Below are 18,519 nucleotides of genomic sequence, written 5' to 3' on the forward strand. Positions count from 1 at the left end.
TTCTGCAGTATTGGAGTTACAGTTTATAACATAAGGAATCGTGTGGACAAAGAGTCTGTATTGCACGTTTAGATTGAGCTGCCTTCAAAACATCCAAGCAAAGATATAGATACACAATTGATTGAATCTGTAATTCAAGGTCCAGTCACCATCCACTGTGTTCGTATTGGTCTAAATCAGAAAATTCACTGGGAAGAGCTCAGTATCAAGGACAATTTCATGTTTAACTGGGGGAAAAGGTAAGAATGGAGGCAAAAAATACCACCAAGCTATATCAAGTTGTAGAATATTGTAATATTAAGAGATCCACAAAGAAGGCCAAGGAGGAACACCAAGAGATTTTGATGCCCCAGAGTGTAGCTGAGAATGTATTTCAAAATATGTATGGAGTGGGGTGTGGATAACAGTTCAGTTAAAATGATCTGGCCACTGGATTAACAAGATGGTTGTCATTGGTTGCCTTAACAAAAGCTATTTGCATAGAATTATATAGTCAAAGCTTGGTTGAAATGTGCTTGGGAACAAATAAAAGAAGAAACATTAAGATTAAGAATAATTGATAACACTAAGGTTAATTTTTTAAAATAAAGGATACAAAAACATTAACAAAGTTAATAAAGGATTGAGACACTTTTTAAGGTTGAAGAAATTAGTTACATATTTGTATTAACAAGACCAATCTAGTTATAGAGGGGAAATTTGCTACATAACTAAGACAAGGGAGAATTGTTGGACCCGCTCCTTGAATAGGAGAAAGAACTCTTGTGCACAGAGGGTGAGTGCAGCCTCCTGGTCAGAGAATCCATCCATAATGAGTCATGGCATGTGAGCAGAGATGCAAGAAAGTTAGTTGATAGACTCGAGAGCAGAAGTCTTTTCTGGCTGGTTTGTCTCCTCTGGGAAGTAGGGACTATAGCTAGTGGTGGAGAGTAAGAGAAGCAAGGAGGCATTGGAGTGTTGACAGGAGAGGAGGCGTGAAGTTGATCTGTGAGGAATGCACAGTGCATTGATGTGCAGGTGCAGCAGGTGCAGGCACTGGGCCGTCCTTGCCCTCTCACATTTGCTGCTGACCCCGCCTAGCTGCTTTCTCCTCCTTTAGCGTCATCAGGTCTCGAGCCAAATGGCGTTCTGAGAGAGATTTATAACTATATAGAGTGCCATATTCATCTTTCTCTTGTACTACCATGCTTAATTGTTCTGAATTAAGATTCTTGAGACATCTCCATCTTTCTCCATTCCTCTGCTGTTTAGAGAATATTAGTGTAAGTGTGCAGATGTGCACATACATATGAGGAAAGCATTATCAGAGCTGACTTGTAGTTGTGGACCTCCAGATGTTCTACCATCGCCCATAATCTGTCTGAAGAGGTGGGGAAGCTGGGGTGTGCTTCAGTCTGAGTGCAAAGCCTTCAGACCGTGAGAGCCAATGGTGCCACTTTCAACCTTGCCGTAGAGCACAAGTTCTGAGGACTAAAGCCTTGTGGGTACTGGGATTCTTAAAGACTGGAGGCCCAAGATCGAGAACCCTTGTTTGTAAGAATAGAAAATGGGCATCCCAGTGATGCACCTATAGTTAGAGTTTTCCTGCCTGGCCCAGTCAGGACAAATCTCTCTTACCCGCCAGTCCCACAGTCACTCAGACCCAACCAAGAAAGCACACAGAGACTTGCATTGTTTACAAACTGTATGGCCGTGGCAGGCTTCTTGTTACCTACTTCTTTTATCTTAAATTAACCCATTTTTGTTAGTCTATACTTTGCCACATGGCTTGTGGCTTACCAGTGTCTTTACACGTTGCTTTTCATGGCAGCGGCTGGCAGTGTCTCTCTCCAGCCTTCTACTTCCCAGAATTCTCTTCTCTCTTGTCCCGCCTATACTTCCTGCCTGGCCACTGGCCAATGAGAACTTTATTTACACAGAGCAATATCCACAGCATGCACCTCTGCCTTGTTGCTTATGTAGCACCTCAGTGGATTGGATTATCTGTACCCATGAAGACAGACCTTTACAGTTTACCCTGTTGAGTGTGAGTTTGTTCCAGAAACATTGAGATCCTTCTCTCGAGTAATGTTTAACCGGTTATTTGGGCAGTCAGTAGCCCAGTCAAGTCTATTATAAACTTAACCATAATATGTTATCCTTAGCATTTATTACTATGTAGCATCTTAGTCATTTGTTAATTTGTTTTGTTTTGTTCTTTTTCACTTAAAATGTAAAGCCTCATGAAAATACGACCTTAATCTGGTTTTGGTTACTGTTGTAGTGGAAGCCACTCCGAAGTTTTTGTTGTTGTTGATGTTGTTTCTAATTCATAATTGCATGAAAGAATAGATCCGCTTGCTCAGAGAATGACCAGGGATATTTTCAGTGAGGGTAACTTGTTTCCTGATATACATCAAGATACATCCTGCTGATACAGGAGTCTGAGGGTGTCCTTGAGAGTGACAGTGCCTTTCTTGGGTTCTTGGTGAGCTTGCCTTTGGGGATGGGAGTAATTGTCCCAGGAAGCAGCTGCCAAAAGCCCCTGAGAGCTAATGGCTTTAGGGTTCTCTTGTGAATTCAAAGAATTAAATGTGTGGAACCACACAGGGTAAGAGCTTAAGAAGGGGAGAGCAAGCACAGAACTCATCTACAGCAGGAAGAGTCCCAGGATGTGGGTACCACCAAGCTGTCAGGCTGGGGGCTTTTTAAAGAACTTACAGCAGAAACTGGGGTGCATTATGGGGGGCATTGAACCTGTCAGTCCCACTGGCCACACCAGGGGCTCGAATGCCTTGGTCTCTTTTGTAGTAACTTTCCTTATGAAACAGTGTTGTAAGTGGTGGATGTCTAATAGATTTTAACTTCTACCCAGCCAGGAGTTTGCATATCCATTCCCTTATCTCCAGCATCTAGTATTTTTTAAATTCTTGTTGAAAGGAGAACAGGAGGGCTGAACTGGTGGGTAATTTGAATGGCTCAGGTAATAAATGAATGATTAGGAGGTCAGTGTCATAACCTGACCTAAACAACCCTACCTTTCATTTACTGGGAACATAAATTACACTTTTTTCAATATTAAATAAACTAACCATTATTTTATTCAGTGTTTGGGAACGTGACTGTGCACTGTGAGTATTAGAAAATAAATTACACTTTTTTCAATATTAAATAAACTAACCATTGTTTTATTCAGTGTTTGGGAACCTGACTGTGCACTGTGAGTATTAGAAAATAAATTACACTTTTTTCAATATTAAATAAACTAACCATTGTTTTATTCAGTGTTTGGGAACCTGACTGTGCACTGTGAGTATTAGAAAGAGCAATCAGACACTGGTCTTTGACTCATAGCGCTTTGGTCCCAAAGGGGAAATGGGGTGTATGCATAGATAATTAGAAGTCAGGGTCAAAGTCTTAAGCATCACAAATATTAATAATATCATATTTTAAGAATTGCCTAAACAGGAAACATTTCATAGCACAGAGGTAACTTTTTACATGAATTTTATGTCAAAAGAAAATTTTTATTTGAAGAGCGTGAGAAGTATGCGCAAACTTCTGATGTCAGGTCTTTTCAAGCACACAGTCTGGCTGTTTATGTCCAGTGTCACCTATGATGTGCCCGTCTTCCCTTTCTTTGTGGTGACTGTCACTAACCCTGTTAAGTAACCAGTGTGTTGTTCACTATTCAGTAGCGTGTAACAGACAAGGTTGACGGAAACAACTTGTTGAATGGTGGCTATGGAGTGGGTGCACTCCATCAGGAAGTGGGGCACTTCTGCCTCAGTTATTATATTAGCCCATTTCATATGATGTGGCTTCTCAGCAATCTGGCCCTGCATCAAGTAGATGGATATTTTTAAGACCCAGTGACAATGGAACACGTCCATACTCAAACATATGATTATACACTGTATGCATGCCAGCCTATTTCCACCTACATATGTTTTATTGATCTGACTGTTTCTATTGTTGGAGTCCCTTTCAAGAGTTCCTAAACCCAATGTAGGGGTACTCTCTCACAGCATTGTATAAGAGTCCGTGTTTTTCCAAGTGTTTTGGTTACTTTCCTTTTGCTACAACAGGATTATTGACAGAAGCCATGTCTGGAAAGGGAAGGCTTATTTTGGTTCACAGGTCAAGGATGCACTCTGTTCTTTCCAGAGCTTGAAGAGGTGGATGTGGCAGTCAGGAAGCAGAGGGAGATGAATGAATGCCTGCCCTTAGCTGTTTTCTCCTATTTATGCACTGTGCGGCCCATCTTCCAACCTCCATTAACCTAGTCTAGATGATCCCTCACAGACTTGTGCAGGCTTGTCTCTTCAGTGGTTCGATATCATGTCAAGCTGACAATCCTGTCCATTCTACACCGAGGTAGTGGGGAGGACAGAGTGAGGTTTCCTGAGTAGCTGTTACTGCAAGCTCTGTTGCACATGGCAAACAGAGCCGCCTTTAGATGAGAAGTGGGTCCCAGTTGTTTCCTAATTTAACAGGCTGCACAACTGGTGAAGAAGATGAGCAGGGTGGTCTATCCATGGTTGAAGGCTCTTCCTGGTTATATTTAGGAAGCCTGACTCTTTAGAGACAGTTCTAAGGCCTATTTCTAGCACTCAGTTCCTATTTCCTGAACAGTTATAGTCTATACAAGACACAGAAAACATAATTACTGACTTGAAGGAGCTGAACACTTATTTGGGTAAACAGAAGTCAAGAATGTGGAAAAAATTAGAGAAAACATAAATTACCAGTCTCTGTGATTCCAACTGTGATTTAATAGGAGTTCATTGAAAGGAGGGGCCTAGTTGGAGTGGTCTCTTGAGTCTGCAGCTCTCATTCATTTCCTGCTAATTGACTGCCTGCAATAGAAATTTCAACTCTCAGTCCTGTCACTGTACACAGAACTAGTTTAGACTGCTTGTGTTGGGGCTTTCACTGCTGTGATGAAACACCATGACCAAAAGCAGCTTGGGGAGGAGAGGGTTATTCCACTTACCCTTCTGGGTAGCCATCCATCACCAAAGGAAGTCAGGGCAGGAACTTCAACAGGACAGGATCCTGGAGGCAGGAGCTGATGCAGAGGCCATGGAGGGTGCTGCTTACTGCCTTGTTGTCCATGGCTTGTTCAGCATGCTTTCTTATAGAACCCAGGACCACCAGCCCAGGGGTAACACCACCCACCATGGGCTGGGCTCTCCCCCACCAATCACTAATTAAGAAAATACCCTACAGGGTCACCTACAGCATGATCTTATGGAGGCATTTTCTCAACTGAAGTTCCCTCCTCTAGAATACCTGTGTCAAGTTGACATAAAACTAGCCATCATCCTGCTGTTGATGTCATGTGTGGTAATCATTTTTGTATATTATATTCCCAATTATGATTACTACACTCGATTGTACAGAGTGTTCATAGTTGGAGAGCACATAAAGAGGAACCAGCTCTTGGACTGTCCCCCTTGAGTCGCAGAGATGTTTCTGCTCAGAAATGCCTTAAGATGAATCTTCTCTCAAAACTGAGATAGCTTGTGTGTTAGTCACACAAAAGTTGTTCTCAGAGACATTTCTGTGGAACCTGTTGTAAATGCTAAGTCTCCCACTCTCCACCTCTGACACACACATGCCTTCCTGAATTACAATAAGGAGGCAGGGTAGCCAGACAATCTGGGAAGTAGTTTCAAAAACTCTAGTAATGACACTGGTAGCACCCCCTCTGAAGGTCACTGGCCCATGCCAGCTCCACTGCTGGCCTCCAGCTTCCCTGGCCTAGCTAGAGTGAACTCAGGAAGGAGCTTTGGTCAAGGCTTTCCCATGTTCTGCTCCAGCCCCAGCCCCTGGGGTGCTCCCTGAGCAGGGAGGAGCACCAGAGTAGAAAGACATTGCCTGCTTACTGCCCACCCCGCACCCATGTCTTCTTCTGGAAGAACTGAATGTTCTTTCTCTTTAAGGGACTATTTAGCAGGCCTTTGGGTTCCTTTACCAAACTCCAGATTGATAACATGAACTATTTGGTCAGAAAGTCAGAAGCAAAATCCATTCCTAGATACCTCTGCCCCCAGTCTCTACTTCCGGTGCATCTCACTTGAAGCCTGTGTGTTTCTAGTAACTAGAACTTATGTAACTAGTTTCCATCAGGGATGGGGTGCAGCTCAGTGGTACAACATTCATTCTCCCCCAAACCAGTCCTCAGAACTACCCTAAACACGTTTCCATTAAAGTAATCGGAAGTGACCTTTCCGTCTTACACTGAATTAGCATACAACACAGATAAACACGAAGGAGGTTCAACTGAATGTAGACAGGCAAGTGCTGCCTGGTCTCACATTAGAAAATCTAAAACCATCAGACTCACAGAGCCAGACTAGAGTGATGAAGGCCAGCCCGCAGCTTACAGTTTTAGGAAGACTGTTGGAAACTAGTGATAGCATGGTGACTCCAGTGAATCACTGCCTGATCAAAATTTGTTAAAAGAGTAGATCTTAGATATTTTTACCACATACACAAAAGGAAACGATTGCAGGTAATGTTTATGTTAAATAGCCTGATTATGACGCTCATCACACACTATATACATAGTCATTACTTGGTGTGCCTTGCATATATAATTTTGTCAATTACGCCTCAGCAAAGATGCAAAAAGATAAATCAACATAAAAAATGAAACCATAGTTTACATACTATTCTATCTTTAAAAAATGTTTTAAACCAATTTTATTTCTCAGAGAAGAAAAATGCTATGCATTTAGCTGTAAAATAAAAGATCATTTCCTCTACTCAATATATTCTTTATACAGTAACAAAGATTTTAGTTTGATTTAAACAACTGAATAAATGTGACTGTCTAAGAACCATACTCCTTACCTTGATTTAAAAAAAAAAAATCCCAGTCATTTTGACATTGAACATGTCACCTGGCATACACTAAACTCAGCCTCAGGATGTCATCAGTGAAGTTTGCATGTACCCCTATGAGGAAGAGCAGCAGAGGGAGGAAAAGACCATGGAGAAGCTGAACTATCGTCCATAGGACCATGTTGTAATGTGCTGTTCTGTGCCAGATGCTCCATGTCCTCTCCTCTGATGCCAGTGGCATCAGAGACCTCCCCGGGGACACCTTTGAATCATGGCCAGCTTCCTCCACCATGTGTTTAGCAGAAGCCCCAGTTATTAGCAGGACAAGCTTGCAAGTTCAGGACTAACTCCTATCAAGTATGTAGCCTGGGCTTCCCAGAGACAACATCTCTCTTACTGTCAAATTTTAAGATACAGCACATTAAACAAACAACACAGTTACCATTTAATTTCTTGAAGAAATCTTGTACCTTAAAGCAGAAAAATCACAAGTAGCTTGGCTTTGTAGCTTTAATATTTTATACTGAGAAGAGATGATACATAAAATATCAATATATGGGAATTTAAGTCCTTCATGTTCAATCACTCCTGTAGGGAACAAAGAAAGGTGTGAGTGCGTGTTTAAAGAACAGGTCATAAATTTAGGAGGGAGTCAGGGAATCCCAGGGAGAGTTGGAATGGAGAGAGGAGTGGAAATGATGTAAGCACAGCACTCATGTATAAAACTCTCAAGAGAATAAAAATCAAAGAGAAGAAAGATGTTTGTGAGCAGACCTGGCCATCACCCTGTAACATGAACTTCCCCTCTCACTGACACCAGGATGCAGTTTAAGACTATTTTCTTAGGAATTTTTCCCAAACTCCTTCCCAATGCAGAGTTCTTCCCTCCTCTTTGGTAGACCACAGTTCCACTGCACCTCTCGGAAGCCCAAACTGCTCATTTCCAGATCTGTCTTTCCAGGAAAAGTGCACACACTGGAAGGTTGGAACACTGACTTGATAATGGTTTACAACTGGAAAACACTCAGAAACAATAGGAGGGCCAGCTGGCCAGACTGCTTGCCCAGATATGTGTGTCGACTCAACCCCTATCTAGAATTCCAGCTGCTCTGGTTGCCTTCTAGCTGAATTCCTTTGTTCCCCTACGTGCCTCACAAGCTAGGGGGTTTGCACAACAGGGCAATGCTCATCGGCTATCTGGGCTGCGGTGGGGCCATTCTATTTCCTGGAACTGTCTTTTGTTCCCTTATAAGCCTTGCAAACATAGCATTCCTATAGGGGTGCCGGGGGGTCTTTCAGGAGACTTTAATATTTGAAGTTTATCCAGTACCTCAATCTGTTTTTTTTTTTTTTTTCTCTCCTGCTTTCAACCATTGCATCAGGAAGAAATCTAGAGTTAATTATTTGTGAGGCACGTATATTTGTTGAGCACTCTGTGCTCAAGGACATGCTTGATATAAAATAGAATGTCATCATTATCCTATTATCCTGAGTATTCTGGCTTCACATAGAAAGCAGCTTCTCCAGTTCAGTGTTGATGGATCAGAGATGCTGTGCACACATCTTCCTCAGCCTCGCTTTGACTGTCTACATTTTCTTTACTTTATGTTGGTTGTACAGGAAAGGGACTAAGCCAAAGTTTGGGGAATGGTTAAATCGATGGCCAGTGGTCAGTGCAGGAGCTGGTGTTCAGTGACCACAAATCCTCTGATGGCCAGGACACAGTCTTGGCATCTTGAATGTGTAAAGGTTGTAGCTAAGGGTGGTAACAAATTTTATGATATTTATCAGAATGAAGAAAAGACTGTTTAGTGGTTTTTTTTTTTTTTTTCATTATTGAAAATAGATTTTAGGGTTGGGGGGTTAGCTCAGTGGTAGAGCACTTGCCTAGCAAGTGCAAGGCCCTGGGTTCAATCCTCAGCTCAAAAAAAGAAAAAAAAGAAAGAAAATAGATTTTAGTGGAATTGGTTTGAGTTTCTCCATTTAGATTGATTTTGGCTGTAGGCTTGCTGTAAATTGCCTTTATTATGTTGAGGTATGTCTCTTGTACCCCTAGTTTCTTCAGGATTTTTATCATGAAGGATGTTGGATTTTGTCAAAGGTCTTTTCTACATTTGTTTATATGGTGGATTACATTTATGTAAATGGACATTGCCTGTCCCAAATGCCTGGTCCCAACCACTCAGCAGCTGCTTCTCAAATAATTGACTCAGAGGCAGATTATAAATTTTAAATGATCGGCTGATAGCTCAGGCCTGTTACTAGCTAACTCTTAACACTTAAATTAACCCATATTTCTATTAGTGCTTTGCCATGTGGTGGTACCTTTATTATTAGCATGGCAGGTTTTTTCTCTTGCTCCTTCTGTGTCCAGCTGGCAACTCCTGACTCCACCCTTCTCCTTCTCATCATCCTTAATTTAGTCACCCCACATAGTTCCTGCCTGGCTTTTATTAAACCAATTTGAGTGACAAATCTGTACAAGAGGATTAGTCCATTGCACGTTTATCAGTTTACATATGTTGCGCCCATCCCTGCATCTCTGGGATGAAGCCTACCTGATCATAGCAGACGATTTTGATGTATTGTATTCAATTTGCAAGTATTTATCTGAGAATTTTTGCATCTGTGTTCATAAGGGAAACTAGTCTGTAATTATTTTTTCTTTGTTGGGTCTTTGTGTGCTTTGGGTATCAGTGTAACTCTAGCCTAGTAAAAACAGTTGGACAATGTTCCTTGTGTTTCTATTTTGTGAAATAATTTGAGGAATATTGCTGTTAATTCTTCTGGTAGAATTATATGCTAAAGCCATCTGGCTCTAGGCTCTTTTTGGTTGGGAGACATAATTGCTACTTCTATTTCTGTAGGGGTTATAGGTCTGTTTAATTTGCTTATCTGATCTTGATTTAACTCTGGTATGTTGTATATGTCAAGAAAATTATCCATATCTGCGAGACTTTACAATTTGGTGAAGTACAGGTTTTTTAAATATGTCGTTATGATTCTCTGGATTTCCTTGGTGTTTGTTGTTATGTCCACTGTTCGTCTCTAATTTTGTTGGTTTGAATATTCTCCCTCAGTCTTTTAGTTAATTTGGCTAAGAGTTTGTCAATCTTAATGATTTTCTCAAAGAACCAATTCTTTGTTTCATTGATTCTTTGTATTGTTTTGTTATTGTTATTGTTGTTTCTATTTCATTGATTTCAGTTTGAATATTTCTTGTCCTCTACTCTTTTGGGACATTATTTCTTCCTGTTGTTTTAGAGCTTTCAGATGTCCCATTAAGTTACTAATGTGAGATCTCTCCAATATTTTTTAAGAAGGCACTTAGTGCTGTGAACATGTTTCTTAGCACCACTTTCATTGTGTCCCATAAGTTTGAATATGCTGTGTATTCATTTCCATTCAGTTCTAAAAAGGTTTTATTTCTTTGTGTTTTCTTGACCGATTTTTCACTCAGTGGTGTGTTGCTTAGTTTCCATGAGTTTGTAAGCTTACTGTTGTTTCTGTGGTTGATGGCCCAGCTTGAGTCTGTAGTGATCAGCAGGAATGTAGAGACAACTTGTGTCTGTTGAGACTTGCTTTGTGTCCAAGTATGTGGTCAGTGTTGGAAAGTGCCATGAGCTGCTGAGAAGGTATATCCTTTTCGGTTTGGGTGAAATGTTCTGTAAATGTGTTAGTTCCATTTGGTTTAAGATTTCAGTTAACTCTAGCATTTCTCTGTTTAGTTTTGTCTGGATGACCTGCCTAATGGCAAGAGGCAGGCATTGAAATCATGCACTATCAGCATGTGAGGGTCACTATGTGATTTGGGCTGTAGTAGTGTTTCTTTAATGAACTTGGCTGCACAGATGTTAAGAATTGCAGTAGCCTCTTGGTGGATTTTTCCTTTGAGCATGTAGTGTCCTTCCCTATCTCTTCTGATTACTTTTGAAGTCTGTTTTGTCAGATGTTAAAATGGCTGCACCAGCTTGTTTCTTGTTGCTTGAAATATCTTTTTCTGTCTGTTAAGCTTCAAAACCAGGACAACAGCTGAGGTGCCTATTTAACATATCAAAGTGGACCTGGCTACCAGGTCCAGCATCCCTCAATCCCCACCTGTTACAGGGTATGGCTGGCATACTCTGCTCTCTACCCTGAACTCTTCACCCAGGGGCTGGGCTGCCCTTCCCTGAGAAGCTCTTTCCTATATAATCCAGACATTTTGGTTACCTGCCCCCTTTGACCTTTGGCCTCCTGGCTGCTGCACCTGGCTCCCTCCCTCTTCCCACTTCCTTCCCCCACCCCACCACCCACATGGCCCAGCTCAGTCTGGTCATGTCCACTCTGGACTCTCACAGATGTCCCTGCCTCTGGCTCTGCTCTCCCTTTTATCTACAATAAACTTTCTTCTCCACCGTACCTCAGAGCAGCCATGGCCTTTCCTTTCCATTTCTTTCATTATATTCAGCGGATAAAAGGACACATATCGGCTTAGGACCCCTAAGACCAAGTTCTCAGCACAAAGGAGATTTATTTGCCTCAGGTCAGAGGGCAGGGATAAGGGACAAAGACAGGAGATAGAGGACAAGGGAGAAGAGGAAGAAAACAAGGGGGAGTGGGAAGGGGTATGTGTCCTGAGGGATTGGGGAGCAATAATAAAGGACACCCTCTGGATAGAGAGGAGACAGATGTGGCCCATAGGAAAATGTCAGTTCATAAAGGTACAGGGGGAAACCCTGTGTTATGATAAGGTGTTTAGTTTTAATTGGTCATGTTAATTAGGTGAGCCAAAGGGGGCTTTTGATTGCTGGACTTCAATACTTTGATAGCTGGACCTTGGCAGTCAGCCTCAGGAGGAGGAAGTGGCCAAACAAGGGAACAGACATTGGGGGCTGGCTTTAGTAATGTAATCTAACAGTTCTTAGCATGGCAAAGAGAACAGGAAGGAGGGCAAGGCCTGCCAGAGCCATGTGTGCCAGGCCCAGGCTGGCTAGAGTCCCTTCAACTGGGCATGGCTATACTCCCAGAACTTGGGAGGCTGAAGGGATGAGGCAGGAGAATCTTGAGTGCAAGGCTAACTTGAGAGATATAGTGAGTTCTGGTCTACATAGAAAGGTCCTGCGTCAGACGTCAATAACAGCACGGGATCTACATCATTTCATTCTGAGCTGCTGGTGTCATCCATCTAAGTACTTGATTTGTTTTGACAGTCTGCCCTCAATCATTGCTGCCTCGTTGTTGATTGATAAAATTATTTTCCAAAAGGCATTTCTAATTCTGACTCAAAAGGGTAAATAAGAAATCTGAGGTCCAATCTGTAGGAGGATGAAAAGCAGGCTACGGGGGCAGGGGAGAGGATGCTTGTGGCTTGGGAGAACTTGGTGACAGAAGGGCTAAAGAGGAAGATGAGCATCTACGAACTGGCTGTCACTGGTTCAGAGAGGGTTGAATACTAGGAGGAGGTTGAGAAAGTTCATGGGGAAACTGATTCTTGATAGTTGAGGCCAATACAATAGTTATGTATATAGATAAACATCAGGACTGCAGGAAATAGGATCTCTATGAAGCTGAGATGGTAACTGTTAGCCAACAAAGAATTAAAAAGGCAAGGGAGGAGAAAACTAGGCCTTAGGAACCTTGGGTAGGGCATGCAACTTTTAAAACAGGTGTATTGAAATTTTAATTTGAAAAGTAGAGGACTGGAGAAATGACTCAGTAGGTAAAGAGCTTGCCATACAAGTGTGAGAGCCTGAGTTCGAATCCCCAGAACCCTCATAAGGCTGAACATAGTAGTGTATGTCTATGATCCCAGCTCTCCTACAGTGAGCTGGGAGGGTGAGATAGGAGACTCCCTCGTAGCTTGCAGGCCAGCTAGCCTGATGATATTCACAGCAGTGAACAAGAGACTGTTATCTTGGACAAACTGGAAAGCAAGGACCAATCCAATGTCTGAGGTTGTCCTCTGACCCCCACACACATTGTGACACATATACATCTGCTTTCCTACACATGTACGCACAAACCATACACATACAGAGACTAAAAAAAGAAAAAAGTTATATTTTAGGATTTCTCTCATTTGCTAGAATTTGTGTAGTAATGAATTGTAAAGGATCTAAAATTCATTGTCCTTGACTGAAGAAAAGTTAGAAAATACTTTATTTTCATCAATAAAAATATTGTTCTGCTAAGAGAGTCAGACACGTTTGTTTATTGTTTTAGGGATCTACAGACAGATGAAATAGTCACATAAGTTACGGCTGTGGGAGAAATGTTGTGGTATATGTAGAATAACTCTGCAATTCAAGAATGTATAATGAAAAGTAACTTAAGATGATTATGTAACTTCAATTTTTCCTTGATCTTAGTTTTCCGATAGAATTATATGTTAAAATACTTAATCTATTTATGTTAATTCAGAAAATCAGAGGTGACTTCACTTGTCCTTTGTTGATTACTACCAAATGTTTGGTGCTTGTGAAAGAAATTTATGGAAATAAAATTAATTTATGGTATTATTGACGAAACAGCAATATTTCCTCACTGGGTCACAGTGAGTCTAACTGGTCTTCCTGTTTTACAGCTCGGCTCATCCTCTTCTGTGCCTTTTACATCCATTTTCTCTCAGCTTTTTGTGACGGTTGTGGTGCCTCTCGTTATCGGACAGGTAAGGGCCCATCTTGCCCCTTTTCCAGACAGATTATCCTGTGACTTCTTACGTAAAGTCAGGGCAGGTGAGGGAGTGAACGAAAAAAGACTAAAAGTGCATGGATTTGGTATTTCTATCCTTTAACTTTTTAATTAACATTAAACCGCTTCACAGTTGGCTTGCTACGTAAGAATCTGTGAACAGATTCAAACTGGATCCAAGAACCTTCTTTCTTAAAACAACAGGAACTCTTCTACAGTGCTTCCTATGACATTGTGAGCATACATATGTAAAATGAGGATCTTGGGTTGTTAATTTGCGGTTTAAATCAAGGGAAGTTACAGTCATGAAGACTAGAGTTTGCTATACAAGTGAATGCAGTAGGTCTTAGAGAAGTGGTACCTGAGGATGCCCCCCCCCCCTTTCTGGATGATCTTGGTCAAGTAATTTAATCTTCCTAGCTCCCATTCACAATTTATTAAATATTATAGTTACAGTACCTCTCAAAGTATTGTTGTAAGGGTGAAATGAAATACTGATGGGTGTAAAGTTCTTGGGGTATCATCTGACATTGTGAGCATACAGCTTCGGTCATCATCAGGAAGCAGACCTTTCAAACTTTGTCCACAATATGGTATCCATGCAGATGGTCCTGAGTACTGTTTTCAGTGGGGTTCTGCGGCAGGGGGATCTGAGACAGGTTCTGTGCAGGAAGTGTACAGGGATGAGGGAAGCTTGGTGGGGAGAGAGCCTTCCCAGCAAAGGCTCCCACTGCTCTCATACAGAGCTCTGGGGCTGGTCCACCCCAGAACAAAGAGCACACAGTCTTCACACTTTCTCAGTCACTTCAGGCTAGCCTCACTTACACTCCTAAGGACGGCGTAACAATCAGAACAGGTAGTTCTGTACAGAGCACCAGAGCATCCACTACACAGGCATTTTAAAATTAAGTTTATACTTAGAAAATAGGCCAAATTTAGCATAATTGGGGTGATTTTAAAGCAAAGATTACCATTTAATTAACTACAAGTTAACAAGTTGAAAAATACACCCCATGCCAGTCACATAATGAGGGTTCTGAGCAAACTATATCCCCTGCTGCTTCTGTAGCCTTTGCCCATTTCCTACCCCTGGCTCACGAGGACCTTTCTCGATTTGTTTACTTCCTCTGATGGCATGCCCCCACCCCCACTTTTTTTTTTTTTTTTTTTTTTTTTTTTTTTTTGGTTTTGGTGTTTTGAGACAGGGTTTCCCTGTGTAGTTTTGCGACTTTCCTAGAACTCGCTTTTATAGACCAGGCTGGCCTCGGAACACACAGAGATCCACCTGGCTCTGCCTCCCAAGTGCTGGGATTAAAGGCATGTGACACCACTGCCCGGCTCATTTGACTGTTTTAATCCACCTCTTCTTTGAACCATGTGATTTCCCTCCATTTCATCACTGTGGCACTCAGCCCGCTCATGATGTTGAGAAGCCATGTTTATTTTGTTTCCCGTTACATTCCCAGGCTACAAGTATTTCAGTAAATGTATGCAAAATGAATGACTGATAAGAAAACCAGATTCTGTTTTCACATTGTCTTGTTGAGGTGTAAGCACACCTGCCCACCCCATGTCTCTACTGTGAACAGTATCATGTTCCCCATAATAACTTGTAACACATAGTTTTTCTCTTAGTGGATGTTGGAAATACCTATGATAATGATAATTATTTGGCTTATCACATATGGATGAAAACTTGTGTGCCTACATAATTCAGTTTTTAAATGCATAGAGTGCTATCTATCATTTATGTAAAAATCAGAGAGAATATGGGTTGTTACATTGTTCATCCTATGTGTGCCTATAGTAAAACATTCAATAAATTACAAAGTAGTAAAGAAAATCAAAAAGAAGTGAGAGTTTTTTTAATAATTTTTTTTCACACAGTATATGTTGATCACAGTCTCCCCTCCCTCATCCCTTCTCAGATCCTCCCCAACACCCACCCTCTGACTCCATACCCAAACAGACCAATAAACACAAATAAACAGGATTCAAACACAGCAAACGGAGAAAAGAAGAACCAAGAAACACACACACACACACACACACACACACACACACACACACACACACACCATAAAGACACAAAATAGGAAAACACAGTCGATAAACAAAAGTAAGGTTAAAACAATGCCTAGACAAAGCATTATGAGACAAAAACATCTCCAAAAATACTGATGGGTTGTCCATCTACCGCTGGGCACGGGGCCTATGATACTCCATTAGGGAAAACTAATTTTTCCTTTGTGAGGGCTTGTCAGCTGGAAATAACTTCTGGGTTAGGTTGAGGGCTTCTGTCCACTTCCCCTCTCAGCACTGATACCCTATCTGGCTTTGGCGTGTACAGACCTAGTACAGGTAGCTTTTTATTACATCCTCTTAGGTCCCTTGACAGCTTTATGTGATAAGGGAACCTGCACACTTGCGTCTTCCTGGCCCTCTTGGATTCTGATCTTTAGAGTGACCAGCACTGCACTGGTGGGTCAGCCTTGCTTGCTCCTGCTCCTCATGTCCTAGCCCTTCATCCAGGAAGTCACTAAATGCCACCCTTTCTCTCTCAAGGTCTTTCCCAACTTGGCATCTGCAAACACCATCCAGTGTGGGAGAGGGCAGCATACCTTAGTCATCTTTGTCTAAGTTGCCTCCCTCCTGAACCTGTTCTCTGTCCCGAATGTCTTCCAGTTCCCACCCAGGTCTCCCTGCCTCCAGGTAGCCAGAGCAGTGAGCACTCATGGTGCTCCCTGTGGTCATTCCCTTGGCCCATGCAGTGAGCACTCATGGTGCTCCCTGTTGTCACTCCCTTGGCCCACACAGTGAGCACTCATGGTGCTCCCTGTGGTTACTCCCTTGGCCCACACAGTTTGGCTCTCCCTGCTTCTGCCTTGTACTCTTCTACCACACCCTTTCTTAATAGCTCCTGTCCTGCCATATTGTGTACTCCGTGTTCTCTCCTGTAGCCCATTTCTCTCCCCCACTGTGCACTGTTCTCACTCCCCTGGCCTACACTCAGCTCCAGCTCACCACGGTGGGTACAGCATGCAGTTATCAAGAGATGATCGTGTGTTGTGAACCAGAAGCAGAGAGTTCTTCTTAAGGTTTTCGGCTCCTGCCTTACATCTGTGTGCTTAGTGTGTCAGTCAGCTTGAGTGGTGAGTCCATAGGCAGTTGCTCCCAGGTGTATTCAAGAGCATGCTCAGTAATAGGGTTTAAGCTAGACAAAAAGATCGACAGAGAAAACTTTGTACGTACCCACGGTGGGCCCAGCACTTGTTTTCCTAGATTGCCATTTGTTCAGGGTTAAATATGACAGCTGAGCTAGACACCAATCTATGAGCATAGCAGAATATCATTAGGAATCATTTCATTGACTTTTTTTTTTTTTTTTGGCCAGTCATGTTTGGTTCTCTCCTAGGTCTCTGGGGTATGCCTCCTGGCCCTCAGCAGTGACTGCCCACTCAGGGTATGCAGCTCCAGCTGAGCCAGTCACTAGTTGGTCTTAGTGATAAAATGTCATAATTCTACTTTTGATTCTGTTCCTGGGGGTGAATTTGGTTCTCTGTCTTTCCTCCAAGCAGGGCTTCTTTCTGGTTGAGGTCGCCATCTGGCTTGAATATTGGAGATGCTCGCTTTGGTCTGCTGGCACTCCCTGCTGTGCAGGGACTCCGGGGCTTTCTGTAGAAGCAAGGACCAGGGGTTTGTACCATGACAGTGTACGATGGGATTGGTCTTTCCCAGTTTGCTAGGAGATGTGTGTCTCTGCCAGTTCTTGATGAAGGAACATTTGTGCCATTATGGTGTTTTCCTTCCTTCCTGACAAGCAGCCCTCCAAGTGCATGTGGCAGATGCTTCTTTTATGCGTTGTATTTAAGGATGATTTATGAATAAACATTTATGAAACTGAATTTCTGTCACCTTTCATTATTTTCTATCACCCTGGTTAGTCTGTAAAGCAGCACACTACAGCCCACCTTTTCTCTGTATGAATTAACAATTATAGGCATATCTGTATGTTAGCATGTGTTCTCTAGTCTTTCCACTCATGATTTGCTTCACAGTTTCCAGTCGGCCATTCCTGTTAAATGGGCTTTAGCTTAAGCTGCAGTTAGTGTTATGAATTCTCTATAGTTGGCACCTATAACACTGAATTGGGTTTGAAATGTTTTCAGTCTCTCTTTTGCTTCATACAGCTGCATCGTGCTGGTACGTTGTTCTGTGGGATGGGATATGCTGTCAGCGGAGATAGGCACTGCACCAACCCAGAACCAGAAGGGAGACTGACGATCACTTGCCATACACAGGCTGTTTCTAAGGCATATTCCATTCACTCCATTACTCACTCATCACTACAACTATAGTCACAGCCCTTTCACAGATGAGCCACCAGGAAGTTAAGGAATTCATCCAAGATGTCAAAGGAAGGGATAGAGCCAGGGTTCAAGGTTATGCACCACCTGGCTCGAGTCTGTCTACCTAAGATGGGGTTCTCTCAGCAAATAGAGCATATTCCTACTCACCATGTGACTGGCTTTTTATAGTCTACGCGGGTATTCTGGGCACTCTGTGTCTCTGTCGTCAACTGTATCCCTAGCAAGACGTCTGTAGCATTGTCCGGAGAGTAGAATGAAGGAATTTTCCCAAACTGATGCTTGTTACCACTTTTAAATGGATTATCACTAATGAATGTTGGTTATTCCAGTTTATTATTTACTTATACTTTTTTCAAAGTATGCTAATATTATTTTAAACCTAATCAACATTTAATAAAACATTTTAAGAGAAGCATGTTATAAACATTGGCTTTAATACCACCTGTCTTACAATATCCATTCAACAAGATATCAATAAAGAGACAAGCCTCTTTATGGAAATCTATGAATTCATTGCAATAGAAGGGGAACATTGAAGAACCTGAAACCACCATGAAGAGAAATACATTCTAAAACTCAGGCTTAACATGAAGATTATCCATCATGTATCTTCACTCCAAACTCAATTTATAAATGTAGAGACAGA

The 18,519-nt window shown here is 42.0% G+C and overlaps 1 protein-coding gene across 8 annotated transcripts in view; it reads left to right on the top strand.

Moving 5' to 3' along the window:
- Positions 1-18,519, top strand: part of Slc10a7 (solute carrier family 10 member 7) — a 254,156-nt gene that overhangs the window by 179,195 nt on the left and 56,442 nt on the right. For 7 of the 8 annotated variants that reach the window (XM_036187492.1, XM_036187488.1, XM_036187489.1 and 4 more), the window contains one exon: positions 13,397-13,480. In XM_036187492.1, coding sequence (XP_036043385.1) covers positions 13,397-13,480 — 84 coding nt within the window. Of the gene's footprint in view, positions 1-13,396; positions 13,481-17,081; positions 17,370-18,519 lie in introns of those variants that run through there. The other variant, XM_036187490.1, reaches the window with a different exon arrangement.

The sequence above is a fragment of the Onychomys torridus genome, chromosome 5 (genome assembly GCF_903995425.1).
Source record: "Onychomys torridus chromosome 5, mOncTor1.1, whole genome shotgun sequence".
Taxonomy (NCBI): domain Eukaryota; kingdom Metazoa; phylum Chordata; class Mammalia; order Rodentia; family Cricetidae; genus Onychomys; species Onychomys torridus.